This window comes from Rutidosis leptorrhynchoides, chromosome 4, assembly GCF_046630445.1.
Source record: "Rutidosis leptorrhynchoides isolate AG116_Rl617_1_P2 chromosome 4, CSIRO_AGI_Rlap_v1, whole genome shotgun sequence".
NCBI lineage: Eukaryota > Viridiplantae > Streptophyta > Magnoliopsida > Asterales > Asteraceae > Rutidosis > Rutidosis leptorrhynchoides.
Window position 1 is genome coordinate 496479445 of NC_092336.1, and position 13463 is coordinate 496492907.

The 13463-nt window shown below is 30.6% G+C and overlaps 1 protein-coding gene across 1 annotated transcript; it reads left to right on the forward strand.

Annotated features, from left to right (window-relative positions):
- Nucleotides 1-75: 75 nt before the first annotated feature.
- LOC139839529 (uncharacterized) lies at nucleotides 76-2470 on the forward strand. The gene is made up of 4 exons (XM_071829609.1): nucleotides 76-274; nucleotides 412-526; nucleotides 1287-1589; nucleotides 2165-2470. Exons 1-4 carry the CDS (start codon nucleotides 141-143, stop codon nucleotides 2279-2281), a joined length of 669 nt encoding a protein of 222 aa, XP_071685710.1. The 5' UTR covers nucleotides 76-140; the 3' UTR covers nucleotides 2282-2470.
- Nucleotides 2471-13463: the final 10993 nt, after the last annotated feature.

The window sequence follows — 13463 nt, forward strand, 5'->3', positions numbered from 1 at the left end:
AAAAGTCCCTAAACTATTACAAAATCGATTTCACCCCCTCCAATTTCACTATCACGTGTATAAAAATAAATATATGATGATGATTACCGGAAAAGGAAAAAAAGGTACTTATTAGGGAAAAGCTGCTGCAATTAGAATCTATGAAGATGCCGATGGCGTCTTCCAAGTCCCAATCATCATCCGTTGTTCAACGTCTAGTTTTGTTAACCTCCGTTATCTTCAATTTGTTCGTTGTTGATTCTTCTCCGTTAGATCTACCTGTACAAAACCAATTGTAACTGATTTTTCTATCTATCTCTCCCTATGTATCATTTGATAGCTAGATAACTGATGTAAATTCAATTAAAATAAATGCTGCTTCTAATGATTAATCAATTATACAGTAAAATTGGAAATATTATGTGTGTGCAGACGAGGAGGAGGGTACAGAGGTTTGAAAAGTTTTATGGAAACAGCTAGTGGCAATAACATTACTTTCGATTGCTCTCCTTCAGGTCCTTGCATCTATTGCAGTTATTCTGAAAAGGTCTCATTTTCTTAATTTTTTATATCCATAATATGCTGCTTGTATTGTTATTTTAAATGTGTTTTTTTTTTTTTTTTCTCTATTATTAAGTGTAATTGTAATTGTATTGTATTATTTGTTGATGCATATGTTAGTCTTAAGTGGATTTCTTAACATAAAAAAGGAGGAAGAGGATATGAATGTGACTTATATTGATTTTTGATGGTAAATTATGAAGTGACCTAGGAAACTAATACAGGAGTTCTTTCCCTAAGTATGCTAGGTCATGATACTTACTAAGAGAATATGCGCTTGTGGGAGAAAGATGATATTCTGTTATGAGAGGTAATAATGCCACACAGACCTCACCTCAGATAACCACTAAATCTATTCCTTAATTTTCATGCCATGTAAAACCAAATAAACTCTGTATACAAGGCTAGAAATTTACGCTTAAAAAGAAACCGTGGATGTGTTACAAAACACTTCGTTGAATTATCACGTTTACAGAGTTACAGGCATTGTATGGTATGTGAGTCTTGGTTAACCTGATTGACATTTGCCCCATCTGGACAATCCCATAGGATTCTCATGATGTTCTACTGGTTAACCAATACTTTTTTTTTTTGTGAAACAATTAAATGAAATCTTATGATTTAATATATATGATAAAAGTTTTACAACTTGAATAATTTCAGAATTTCTTACTCTCGCAGTTCAAGCTATACATATTATAGCTTCTTCATCTATTTCTTACCTATACTCCATGTCTTTGTTGCAGAAAGATGAAACTTATCGCTGCAGTGAAACTGGGTATCGTATTCCTATGAAGTGTGCCAAAGTTGTTACTCCAGTAGATGAAGATAATGAGAATAAAAGGCATAAGGGCCGAGCTAACCTTGAAAATACTAACGACAAGCTAGAACTACATGAGTCGAATGCAGAAGATTCGACTATGTCAATAAGACAAAGAAATATGTTGGAAGATTCATCCGACGTGGAAGTTGGAAAGGTAGCCTATGTAACTTATAGAAGCTGTATGCCTGCTGTAAGTGAGGAGAAGCTATCTGTCCTTGGCTTTGAGGTTTGTACCCGTTCCTATATATCTTTACATGCAGTGGCGGAACAAGGAATTTTTTTCAACCGGGGGCATTAAAAATTTTAAAAGCGTTCACATTCTTTGCAACTTCTTTGGGCAAAATATGGAGACTTTGGGGCCAAAATATGTAGGCTTTGGGGGCAAAATAAAAGAATTAAACATGTTTAGGCTAAAATTTTCAAATCCACGGCCCCCCGCCCCTGCGGCGGCCCCCTTCTGTTTCCGCCCCTGTTTACATGTTTTAGACCTCAAACATCAGAAAGATTACTTATTTTAGACCTCAAACATCATGTATTTATTACTCCGTATATGTTAATTTATGTATTTTATTTTTAGAAGTATAAGAGTCAATATGAAGTAGTGCCAATACATCTTTATGTTTTATTTCTTTAAAAAATGTTATCACGTTTTGAAGGTAAATATTCACACACACAAACAAATTATAAATGTTAATCACGTAATCATAGGAAGTTTCATTTGGATTGCATGATATTGCATCACGTGACATTATATGGAGTTAATTCTTCACATTGACCCATTTTGTAACCAACTTTTGACAGGCATTGATGTTGTTATTGCTGGTAAGTAGTTCGTTTGTAATCTTCAGACGTAAAGGGACTTTAATCATGCCATTTATGCCAGGAGCAGTAAGAGTTCCTAGTAACCCAAGGTTTTAAGGTTGCATCTGCACATGATTTAATTTGGATCATCTATGAATCTATGATACACGTACTTTTCTGGTATAGATTGATCAGGGGCCAGTGAAGGTTACAACTTTTTCTCTATTTGATTTTCTTGTATGATAACCACATAAAGAGACGATTCTTTTATTTGAAAGCAATAGATTACAAAAACGTTTATATGTACCGCGTGTATAACTTCTCCCCAAAAATATGAGCTAACGAATATCTCTGTACATGCTAATATAAGCTCCCGTTGGATTTTGCCATCTGAAATTTTTCCATGGATTTTGTAACAAAGTTGAAATAACTTTATTTGTAGTGTTACAACCGTATATAGTTGCAGATTGATCTTATCTGAGTTGCCATAAGTTATTACACTCATTAGGCAATTATTAAATGCAGGGCACTTAAACTTATAATGATATCTTGATAGTTACTAGTCTACTAATTGCTCGACTGAAAATTATGTGTGATCATTCTCTCAAACCCAATTGACCCGCCTTATGCACAACATATCGACCACCTTATTTACTCTTACGACCATTGCATAGACATCATGGTTGATATTTGTTATCAATTGCCTGACGGAAAACAGGGTAGCCTGCTCTTGTCTTCGTTTTGTTGGTAATTTTAGTGTAATCCAACGAACCATTTTAGTGGAGTGGATTTACCAAGGTTGAAAGTGGAAGCAATCTTTGATACTCTAGAACGGATTTGGAAGTGTGTAGTACACGTCCGTCAAAGACTTGAGATTACTTGAGTTGAGTTTTAGTTTGTGAGAAACAAACTAAGTTTGGCCGTGCAGGCTTAAGGTACGCCGCACCTGACTGGTGGTGCGCCGCATTCCTCACCGAGTGCGCCGCACCAAATGGCTGAAACGCGGAGAGGTGCGCCGCACCCCTTATGTTGTGTGCCCCACCTCACTGCTGGTTGTGCAGAAATGGTGCAACTTTTCCCAAACGTTTTGCAACGTTTCACAAATGGTTGCATTGTATATCTAGACGTTTTGGGACATGTTTAAGTGGTTTATTAGTGTTCTAATGCACCCTTTTAAACATGTCCATAGCCAAGTGATGTCTTTTGATCATAACCAACTTTGAAAGCTTGCATAACTTCAATACACATTTTGACCCATTATAAATATATGAATTCATTTTCAGGAGAAAGGTTACAGATTATAACCATTCTAAACACACTTTTAACACATAACATTTAGATTATACAATCTACAATTGTTAGATTTGTTATCTTTTAGCCTAGACGACAAATCATTCATTGTCTTATCCCAATCAAAATTTTGTGTAATCCAAGGCTAATAGGGTCGAAATACTTTGAGAAAGTGACTACACGATTCAAGGAACAATCTGGTGACCATATTCTATTACCCTAGCTCTAAGATTTAACACGTTTGACATAGAAATTAGGATATTGCAGCACTATATTATCATGTTAGCTTGTGTCTGCTGTGATTTGTATTAACTGGGCGGGATCGATTTAAAAAAAAAAAAAAAAAAAAAAAAAAAAAAATTTCTTCATATTTTCTTTGATCTCTAAACAAATAGCAAGTTGGCCAAACAAGTGTTTTGATAGTTATGGTCGAGTCAAATCCTGGTCGTATAGACCGAGTCTTCTGACTTTTCTCTGTATATTGAGTTATCCTAAAATACATCCAAAATACGTACGTAATTAAATTTGTACCCTAATAATACGTAATTAAATTCGTTATTGTAGCAGCCTTGCTTTGGATTCTATGGAGATTTCGTAATGGAATTATCTTCCAGGAGCATAATTTAAAGGCCCATGAACTTTTTGATTGTATTAGATACTTTGCATTTTCTTGGTTCTCTAGTAATTGTAAAGTTTCTATTTCGTGGACCAATTGGCTTATAATGACAATGTAATTACTTTTTTTTACTTCTAGCTTCTTAGCTTCCAGCCTAATAAAACTTGCCGTTCAAAAAAAAAAACGTAAAAGAATAAAGATACACACACTAGCTTTTTAAACAGAACAAAAGCATGCATAAACTTTAGGATATGATTTGATTGGGAAAGCATACTGGAAGTACATATTCTCTCATAATGCATTCATTATGAGCATTCAGCCTTTGAAAAATTGCTTTAGTTTCCATCTTCTTTTTTGCTACGAACCCAAATCTAAAATCCACATATCCCACTAAATAAATCAATTCGTCACTTATTAGCTAACTAACACAGATGAAATACATGATCAGTTACAACAATCTTACAATAAAATTTAAAGAACTGTATCTATAAAATAATATAGTAATAATACAACTGCTTCGGAACTATGTTATTAGTGAACCACTTCTATGTTAAGTTAGATGAACTAGACATAAAATGTTTTGATTCGGTCATTTTCACGACCATCCCATAGCGCTCCCACATTTTTGAAGCTGGAATCAGTGGTGACACCTCGTTATCCGGCTACCTACGCTTGGCCCGGTGGTCTTCCAGAGTTTCTTGCTCTCCTATACATTTTAGAAGCATACAACTAGTATTATTGTGAAGGTTGGATTAGAAATGCATATTATATAGACTTTAACACTAAGGGGCTATTTACTTTTTCCCGAAATTGCCTCTATTTTCATTTGTCTCTTAATGGGAATAGGTGTCTGATTCTATGTCGGATAGAAACAGAGCAAGTTTCAGATTAATTGACAAAGAAACAACAATTTTACTTACTGAATTAAGAGTTGTAGAGAAACAGATCATTAAGTGGAAAGTAAACAGCTCTAAAACGGTTCAACCAAGCTATTTACCAGAGGCGTCTTTGAGCATAGACAAAATAGACAGCCGCCTAGGGCTAAATAAATTTAAAGGGCCCAAAATTTTAAATATCGATATACTTTTCTCAAAATATTATGTTTAATTAAATAAAGAATTGTCAATTATAGTTGTAATAATGTAACTTCAAATAGTTAAAAACATTGTAAGTAAATAAATTAATAATCCCAAGTATTATCTTTTTATATGCATTAAAAAATTAAACGTGTATAAGGCTCACTTTTATTTTTGCCTAGAGCTTTCAAATTGTTGAGACGGTCATGCTATTTACATATTCTTAAAGAGGCTACCAAACACACATGCAAAAGTAACAATATAATGAAACGGTTTTTTGTGTGTGTGTAAATACTCCAGTATATATCATGAAATTATTGCATTAAGCTAAAGTTAATCAAATGCATGTTGATATCTTTGAAATAAAAAGTTCTAAGGCTTTGGAAGTCAATGTACTCGTTCATAGGAGGTTTATTCGCTAATTAAAAAAAATAATTTAAGATTTTTTGAGACCTCTTACAAGGATATCATCAGTGGCGAAAATACATGGGGCAGGGGGGCCGCCCGCCCCCAGTGGATTTTTTTTAACTATTAAAATTTTGGGTTTTTCGACTTTGCCCCCGGTGAATTTTTTTTTTTTTGCCCCAAAACCTACATATTTTGCCCCAAAACCTTTGAATTTTGCCCAAAATTCTCCAACTTTTGCCCCAAAACCTTCAAATTTTGCCAAAAACCTCAATTTTTTGTCAAAAAAATTGATACACTTTTAAAATTTTATTTGCCCCGGTCAAAAAAAATCCTAGTTCTGCTAGTAGATATCATGCCCCTCAACAAGTGGGTTATTATAGGTTATGTATCTGAAATAATCCTGAGATTTTCATGCAAATCTGTATCTATGCATTCCTGTTTAATACTTATATATATATATATATATATATATATATATATATATATATATATATATATATATATATATATATATAAGTATTAAACAGGAATGCGTGATTAAACAACTTAACATATGCTTGATATATCTTTAGTTTCTTGGGTCTTCAGCAAATTTAAGAACCTTTGTTGTTAGCATAACATCATTTCAATATTGATACCGCGTATATTAAATGAATAACAGTACTCCGTGTATATGTTTAAAAGCATGAATGTGTTTATTTTTAATTAAGAAGATACTTAACATAATTACCTGTTATGGATAGGGTCCGGACCATTAGGAATCTTTCTTTTGCTCATGTCTAAATTTGCATGATCATCATCTCGTCCCGTCATCACCGTCACATGCTCCGCCTGCGATTTTCCCTGAGATGACAACAAAGAAACTAGAACACCAAGAATGAAGAAGCAGACAAATGCTAATAATATAAGTGCCCTCAACAAGGACTTAAGATCACATTTCCTTTTTTTACTGCTGATCATAATTATCAAACTATATATTAATATTAATATTAATATTAATATTAATATTAATATTAATTAATATTAGGTATTAGTAGTATTATTCTAAGTAATATATGATGGCGATTAGGAGAGAAAGAGATGATTTTGAGGAGGGGGCTAAGGATTTGATGGTTTTCTTTATAGCTTAGAGTGAAGAGTGATTCTATTTCTATACATACAATAAAATCAAGATAAAAAGGGAACATAAGTTAGAGTGGCTAAATTCACTTTCTCAGATTGTGTGAATGTTACACCATAATTTCAATTAGTTAAATGTGATGTGACTAGTACAACTTTTGATTTATACAATAAAAGAGTACCTTTTTTGGACATGTTTTCACAAAAGATGAAACATTTCTCAAATAATCAAGATATATATTTAATATATTTATATTTATATTTATAGATAGAGAAAGATATGTACACCAAAGTGATATGTGCATAATTAATTAGGGAATATATATGTGGCGATGTACAATAATGTACGTGCGTAGTATTTTTTATGATTATGCGTACTTGTATAGCACATGAATTAAAGATTCCCAGTGAGCTTTATACTAGGTAGGAATCTCTCTGCAGCAAATCTACTTAAAAGTTGTAAATAATTAAAAGTTGTTAATAATGTTAGATAAAGTTATGAATATATCAATTAATAGATTTTTGATGTTGTGAAGGATGGTGGTGCATTTGTGGATAATAAAATTGCTATTTCAATGAAGGTGATAATGAATTTTTAAAAATTGTTAAAGTGTGAAGTTCGAATTAAACAAGGAAATAAACATGAGTTCGTGTTCGAAGTAAAGTAGGAGTTCTTGTCTGATGATAACTCACGATCGCGAGATTTAAAGGAAGAGGCCTTTGCGATGGCGAAAAAGGGGCTAGGCGGCCAGAATTGGAATGCAATTAGAACTTAGCATTGTATTCGTATTCGTCTTAGTTTTAGCTCTATAAATACATCATATGTACCTGTAAGGCTGTAACCTATGTGCACGAAAATTATAAAAGAAAATCTTTGGTTTGCGCTCGTGGGGTAAACCATTCTCCGTGTTTTGGAGTTGGGATATAACCACGTTAAATCTCGTGTCATTTTATGCATTTATATCGTTCTTGCTTTAGCTAGTTCGTTTATCGTTTGTGGGTGAGTGATGTGACAACCCGAAAATTTCCGACCAAATTTAAACTTTAATCTTTATATATTCCCGACACGATAAGCAAAGTTTGTAAGTTGAATCTCAAGAATTTTAAACTGTGTTCATACATTCATTTAACCTCGACCAAATTCCAAAAATTCACGAACCATTATATGAACGAACATGATTATATATGTATATGTGTATATATTATAACTTGAAAACATTAACAAAGTATTAGACGTATAATACTTTATATAAATGTATTTGTTTCAAAATATATTCTAATAGTTATCGATGAAATTAAAAGATGATATCAAATGATTGAATTATTAGATACATTGAATTACGATTACGAGTCTCTGTAAGGAGGTCCACTTTGATTTGTAAAACATTTCTTTTTAACGGTATTCGGAATAATTGGTAAAGTGATTTATTAGAAAGAACAAAAGTGTCAATTAACGGGAACTAGACAAGGGTTAGTGGAGATTCCCGTTTGATTTTCAATTTATGCTGTACAATAATTGTCTCGTGACTTTTGATAAGTTAAACTATTAAACTTATATATTAATTAACATGGAAGTAAAATTGTAGAATATAGATAACTTAGAAGATGAATATTGACAAGTTAAATAGATCGACATTTTACATTAAGATAATTCCTTACGTTTGATTTTTTTCCTTTAGACTTAATCCTACGAGTCATGATTAAAATGGAAATTAAAACCTTGAAACCTGATATGATTCATATAGGATTTTACTTTCTTAAACGAAAACGTCTTTTCGATATAATAGACTTTTATTATTAAAAACGTCTTATGACATAACAACTTCTACTATTATAACTTTTGTAATAAAATGATTTTTGAATATAAAATAATTTGGTTATTAAAATGTTTTATGAACGATTATATATAAATGAACTATATCAATTTTAAACTTTAAAATCCAAATGTTACGAAATAGTAATTCTTAACATTTAAAAGATTTCTAAATATATAAGTTTTGAATGACATTAGTTTTGAAAAACTATATTAAGTAAATAGTTCAAATTTATATTCCGAAATGAAAATAAAAATATATATAACTTAGTCATAAAACGTCCTGATTTAAAATAATATATTTTGATAAACAACGAGTCACTGATTTATAGAAGCAAATGACCACAACACTCAAATATTATAAGATACATTTTTATAAGGTAATTTATTAATGAGTAAGTCAAATTATTAATAAAGGTACACGTCGCGTAACGAAAAATGCTAGTTTTCTAAACGTACGAAAGTGCGCTCGAGAAACCGAAAGTGGTACATGAGTCGAGTGACAACGTCCGTGTCATTTTAGTAAAAATTACATTTTTACCATGAACGTAAATATAATATAATATATAAGTAATTATATAAATTAAATATTATATATATATATATATATATATATTATAATTGATCGGGTGTCGGCAAGAGTAAAACAACCGATGCAAGCTGTAAGGCAATATGAGATGGCAAACTTCTATAAATGCACGAATCCTGGTTTCATTCTCATTCACTTCTTCATATTACTACGTATCATTTAGATTAATTATAATACTATTATTATTATTATTATTATTATTATTATTATTATTATTATTATTATTATTATTATTATTATTATTATTATTATTATTATTATTATTAAGATTAATATTATTATTATTATTATTATTAAGATTAATATTATTATTATTATTATTATTATTATTATTATTATTATTATTATTATTATTATTATTATTATTATTATTATTATTAGTGTTATTATTAGTATTTATACATAAAATACTACGACGGAGTCATGAGCGGGCTATTTTAAAAATGGATTTTTATGAGTAGGATAGGGCTAAGAAAATTATGGGTTGTAGCTATGGAGGTGATGGGTATGGTTCATGGGTTTGCTCATGAGGTCAATCTAGTGTTTATCGTCCCCGTTGCGTCTACGTATCTTTCCTGCAATATTGAATCTCAATATTGATACGTGAGTACTCGTAAATTAATTTTTACATAATAATAGTGTATCCTTGACTAGTGCTCGAGAAAATAGGTTTATGCATGCTTGTACTTTTGATATTGCCCTGAGATAGGTTATGTTGAACCTTAAATTAGTTACCTATGCGGTTAAGATAAGGTATAAGATATGCATGTCGTTGGAAAGCTAGCGAAAAATTAAGAACTTTTCATTTAGACATCGAATAGTTTCGATGAACGGATTAGAAGTTATAATCAATTGAATTTTTGTATTATTATTAAAAATGATTATTATTATCATCGTTACTATCGTCGTTATAAATTTTATCTAATTATTATTATTATTATTATTATTATTATTATTATTATTATTATTATTATTATTATTGTTATTATTATTATTATTATTATTATTATTATTATTATTATCAATAAAAAGTGTTAACATTAAAAATTGTTATTTTTATTACTATTATTATCATATTTATCGTTAAAATTATAATTAGTATTGTTATTATTATTATCATTAAAATAGTTATAATTAGTATTATCATTAATATATTCATAATATTTATTATCATTAGTATTATTATGATTAAAACTTATATTAGTAACACTTAATTATTATGATTACTATTATTATCATTAATATGAAAACGATATAAAAGACGATTAAATGCTATTAAACGAATCAATTAAGAAATAATGAGTATGAGTATCATGATGAAATTTAAATATTGTAAGTTAATGATTTAGATAAAAATTTTCGTTCTTATTATTTTTTATCATTACTATTATTATTAAAAGTATCGTTATATTAAAACTATCATTTTAACAAAAATTACCATTTTAATAGAAATGCCATTGTTACTATAAAATATCATTATTATTATCATTTTAAATAGAATTATTATTTTAAAAGATAATATTAAAAAGTATCATAAATATTAATGTTATCATAATTAGAATTATCATTTTATTTTAGTAATTATAAATATTGATATTTTAATTAATAGAATAATAATAATTATTATTACAAAATAATGCAACTTTTACTTAATATTATTATAGATATTATTTTATCAAATACATATGAGATACAAACATATTTTTACTACGTGTAATAAAATTTCTTTAATAATACCTATCATATTATCTTTATGATATTAAATGAACTTTATAAATTTTATTACTTAAGATATATAAAAGTATATTTTTTATAAAGTTTTGTTTATTAATAAATGAATTATATTATTTACTCTAATAAATCTTTTAAAAGATATTTAAAAATATAAAATGACGATATTTAAACTATATAATAATCATGTACAAATTTTGGAAATCATTTTTGAGTCAAATTGACTTTTGTTGACTTTTGCATATTAGTCTCGAGCATTAGGATTGTGGTACACTATGACTTGACCTAATTTGTTAGACAAATATTGACCAACATACAAATATATATATTTAATTTAGGTTCGTGAATCCGAGGCCAACCTTGCACTTGTTCAATGATGTTATATGTATTTTTACTACGAAATACAGTATGGTGAGTTTCATTTGCCTTTTTACCCTTTATATTTTTGGACTGAGAATACATGCGCAATTTTTTATAAATGTTTTACGAAATAGACACAAGTAATTGAAACTACATTATATGGGTGAATGATCGAAGCCGAATATGCCCCTTTTGCTTGGTAACCTAAGAATTAGTAAACCGATCTACTAATTGACGCGAATCCTAAAGATAGATCTATTGGGCCTAACGAACCTCATCCAAAGTACCGGATGCTTTAGTACTTCGATGTTGTTTTTATCATGTCCGAAGGATTTTTCGGAATGATAGGGGATATTCTTATATGCATCTTGTTAATGTCGGTTACCAGGTGTTCACCATATGAATGATTTTTGTCTCTATGCATGGGACGTATATTTATGAGAACTGGAAATGAAATTCTTGTGGTCTATTAAAATGATAAAAATGAATGATTATGTTAAACTAATGAACTCACCAACCTTTTGGTTGACACTTTAAAGCATGTTTATTCTCAGGTATTAAAGAAATCTTCCGCTGTGAATTTGCTCATTTTAATGATATTACTTGGAGTCTTTCATGGCATATTTCGAAGAACGTTGCATTCGAGCCATTGAGTTCATCAAAGATTATTATTAAGTCAATTTATAGTTGGATAGTGGATATTATGAAATGGTATGCATGCCTGTCAATTTTTGATGTAAAGAAAGTTTGTCTTTTAAAAACGAATGCAATGTTTGTAAAATGTATCATATATAGGTCAAATACCTCGCGATGTAATCAACTATTGTGAATCGTTTATAATGTATATGAACGGGTCCTTTCAGTTGGTATCAGAGCGGTGGTCTTAGCGAACCAGGTATGCATTAGTGTGTCTAACTGATAAGTCTTTAGGATGCATTAGTGAGTCTGGACTTCGACCGTGTCTGCATGTCAAGATTTTTGCTTATCATTTTGTGTCGAAAATCATCTACTTATCATCCGTAGAAAATTACCTGCTTATTATTCTTAAGTCTATACACGTCTTGCTGCATTGATTGCATGAATAGTGTACAGACAAAATTCATATCTTAGCGTATCTGCTAAATCATATCTTATCGTATCTATTACTGTAAACTTTGCCTGACATATTCCACAAATTCCTCCGTAATCTACGAAATCTTTTACTCTATATATATATGGATATTCTATGTAATTAGAATACCATCCGATAGCCGAAAAATCATTCATATCGAAAAATCCTTTATTCAATCGTACAAAATGGAATTTGTCATTAGTTCAAGTCCCTCAGATTCCGAAATGGAATCCCACTCAAGCTCCGAAAGCAGTGTGACCGGAATGGATCAACCAATTAGCCATCATCTATTCTGGATGAATTGGGGATAGGTTCGTAGCCTCCTTAATCATTGGAGACAAGAAGAAGGCGATCCTTTCCATCCACCACATTGCCCTCTTGACGAAGAACCTGAAGCACTTACCGGCGAACCTGTCCGAAACACCATTTTCTCTCTCATTTCCAGGGTATCTCGTCATGATTACATACTACATCAAATTTTAAATTTTATTTATCCGCTCGTCCGAACCGACAATCACCCCGGTGTAATAGAAGAAGTCAACGAGCTTCGCGCTCGGGTAGTGGCTTTAGAGAATATGGTGCAAAGGTTACAAACACCAGCAGCAGCATAACAAGTACCACCATCATCAACGCCAATAGTACCAATACCACCTCCAACCACAACCGCGTCGTAAACCTTAACTTCACAATCTGTCCCACGAGCATCAACGTCATACGCACCATATATACAAAGGAGTACCAACAACAATAACTGATGAAGTATTAACTCATAACTTCATTGGAGAAACATTCCACGGCGATTATGTAATCTCTAAAGTCTTAGAGATTATCTAATCTAGCTTTAACCATAAATCAGTTAAGCGAACCAAAATGATAGAAGGAAGAGTAGAAACTCTGACAAAAATGGTGTGATTAGCTAAACTTGTTTTACCAACAGCATCAACAGTACCATCAGTGTCACCAGCATCGTCAGTACTGTCAACATCAGAATCAACAACACCTATAACATCACCAACTCCGTCAGTTCAAGAATCACTATGGACATCATTACGAATCAATAACGCGTATATTGTATCAATGAGTTATGAAGAATTAACTCATTCCCTCTGAAAAAATTATATGTATATTTTATATATATATATATATATATATATATATATATATATATATATATATTTTGAAATAA

What these genes read in the sequence shown, in the direction of transcription:
- LOC139839529 (XM_071829609.1), top strand. Translation starts at nt 141, where the DNA reads ATGAAGATGCCGATGGCGTCTTCCAAGTCCCAATCATCATCCGTTGTT. An exon ending in CTACCTGTACAAAACCAATT is followed by an intron (nt 275 to 411) that starts GTAACTGATTTT and finishes ATGTGTGTGCAG; the next exon opens with ACGAGGAGGAGGGTACAGAG. An exon ending in TATCTGTCCTTGGCTTTGAG is followed by an intron (nt 1,590 to 2,164) that starts GTTTGTACCCGT and finishes AACTTTTGACAG; the next exon opens with GCATTGATGTTGTTATTGCT.